The 2006-nt window shown below is 31.7% G+C and overlaps 1 protein-coding gene across 1 annotated transcript; it reads left to right on the forward strand.

The window, feature by feature from the left end:
* The first annotated feature begins 420 nt into the window (after positions 1–420).
* LOC111503096 (uncharacterized) lies at positions 421–1687 on the forward strand. The gene has a single exon (XM_023157318.2). It carries the CDS (start codon positions 521–523, stop codon positions 1382–1384), a length of 864 nt encoding a protein of 287 aa, XP_023013086.2. The 5' UTR covers positions 421–520; the 3' UTR covers positions 1385–1687.
* The last annotated feature ends 319 nt before the right edge of the window (positions 1688–2006 follow it).

Below are 2006 nucleotides of genomic sequence, written 5' to 3' on the forward strand. Positions count from 1 at the left end.
GTAGTTTTTGAAATTGTTCAAGGTTCATAAAGCCTTGTAATTCAATATTAGTAGTTATGACCTGCATTACACACCTGCAAAGTTCATCCACATGCTCCACTGGAGATCGTAAAGTTATTCTCACTTTGTCAGAAGATTTCAGAAACAATATTTTCAGACAAACACGAGTTTTCAAATCCTCTACCTCACACAAATATCAGATTAAACTTTGGACTCTGCTTCGAATTCGACTATCAGTCTAGTATTTCGAAAGATTTTTTGTAATAGAAACAAATGTAGTTTCTTGTACCAAATCTCCTTTGAACATTTTCTTTTTTTCCCCTGTTTTACACCGTCATCTTGTAGCACTGTTCCTTTCGAATATGTGGAAGAAGAATTCAGGCTAATAATATTGGCAGCAATGTCTCGTCAAAAGAAAGAGCGAAAGAAGAAATTAAATTAACCTATAAAATTGTTGTTCAACACAATTTAACCTCATTTCGTGTTTTATTTTTTCGAGTTTTTAGATTTAAATCACCAAATGGCTAAAATAGATTCAACAAAAGGTAGTGAAACAAAAAAAAGTAGAAAGAAAAATAAAGGTGTAATATCGTTTGACGAGGAAACTGTAAAGAAAGAAGATGCTGTTGAAGTAATGGAAAGGAATACTGGTGACAAAAATTATGGTTTTGGAAAAAGCCACATCGAACCCAATTCAGACGATATGAAGCAGAAAACACAACGGAAAAAACAGAAGAAATGCAAGGTAGCTAGTGATGTTGATAATGTGCCACATCAGATGAAAGAAGAAATACCACATTCTGAGATTTCCGAGACGGAAAACTTAGATCAGTCAAATGGTTCAGTTACCAAAATGAAAAAAAAGAAAAGGAACCGTGATGCAGAGGCCAACGGTGTAACAAACGAAAACGGGAAAGATCAACCAAAAAAAATCAAGTTATCTGATGAAGTAGAACCAAATGCAGGAGATAATCTTAAAAGTTTGGAAGTTGACCTCAAAAAAGACTCTAAAAGATCTCAAAAAAAGCTCAAACATGAGAAACTCCTCGCCGAAAAGAAATTGAAAGCTGAGGTGGCTACCCAGGAATCCGTTTTGAATTACTTATCGAAATGGAAACATTGTCGTCAGGAATGGAAATTCGAAAAATTGAAACAAATATGGTTATCACAAAATATGCTTGATTGCTCAAAGATTCCCAATGAATTTTGGGAAACTGTGGTGGAATATTTCACTAGTTCTAAGGGATTCATCAGGAAACTAGTGTTGAGGGATGCACTGAAGGTCATTGAGGACGAAGAGAAGTTGGAAGATGATAATGTAAGCGAAGACCAACGGACAAAAATACAGAGAGCCCGGGATATAGTACAGAATTTACAAGAGTGATTCAATCAATTCAAAAGGTGTATTGAGAAATGATGATAATGGTAAACAATAGGGCTGAGGCTTGTATGTGTTCCATATCATTACATTGAAGTTTAAATAATTCGAATTCAAAAAATTATTCAAATTTGGCTGAATTTTATGTCAAGTAATGGAGATTTAAAATTGTGCATTTTTTGTCAATATGAAACCTGGAATTGTTTTGGTATGATTATTTTGTCTCTTACCTAATTTAAGTAGGTATTTTGATTTTTATTTTAAATATTTATATGTAAATGACTTTTATCATTAAACATGTTTTTGTTATGTTATCTCCTCATTTAATCTCAACAATGTTAATTTACTTGGAAGAAAAAAAATCAATGTACTTGGTAAAGGATGACGTGAATACACTTTTTAAGAAAATCATAGTTGTTGTTCTGAACATTCAATATTGATATTGTTCCACAAACAGTTGGAAAATATAGAAAATTATAAAATATCAAGAATATACCAATAAAACAATAATATAGTATGGCTGAGACAATAGATTTTATAAGTTGAAAGCTTTTCAGAAAATTGTACTTAGTAAGACATTTTTTCAATATTTTAAGAAATATTAGTATTTTCAATGAATAGATAGTTT

This window comes from Leptinotarsa decemlineata, unplaced genomic scaffold, assembly GCF_025532065.1.
Source record: "Leptinotarsa decemlineata unplaced genomic scaffold, Ldec_3_MD MMD2_tig00026314_RagTag_RagTag, whole genome shotgun sequence".
Classification (NCBI taxonomy): Eukaryota; Metazoa; Arthropoda; class Insecta; order Coleoptera; family Chrysomelidae; genus Leptinotarsa; species Leptinotarsa decemlineata.

Coding starts and splice junctions, on each gene's coding strand:
- LOC111503096 (XM_023157318.2), top strand. CDS start 521: ATGGCTAAAATAGATTCAACAAAAGGTAGTGAAACAAAAAAAAGTAGA.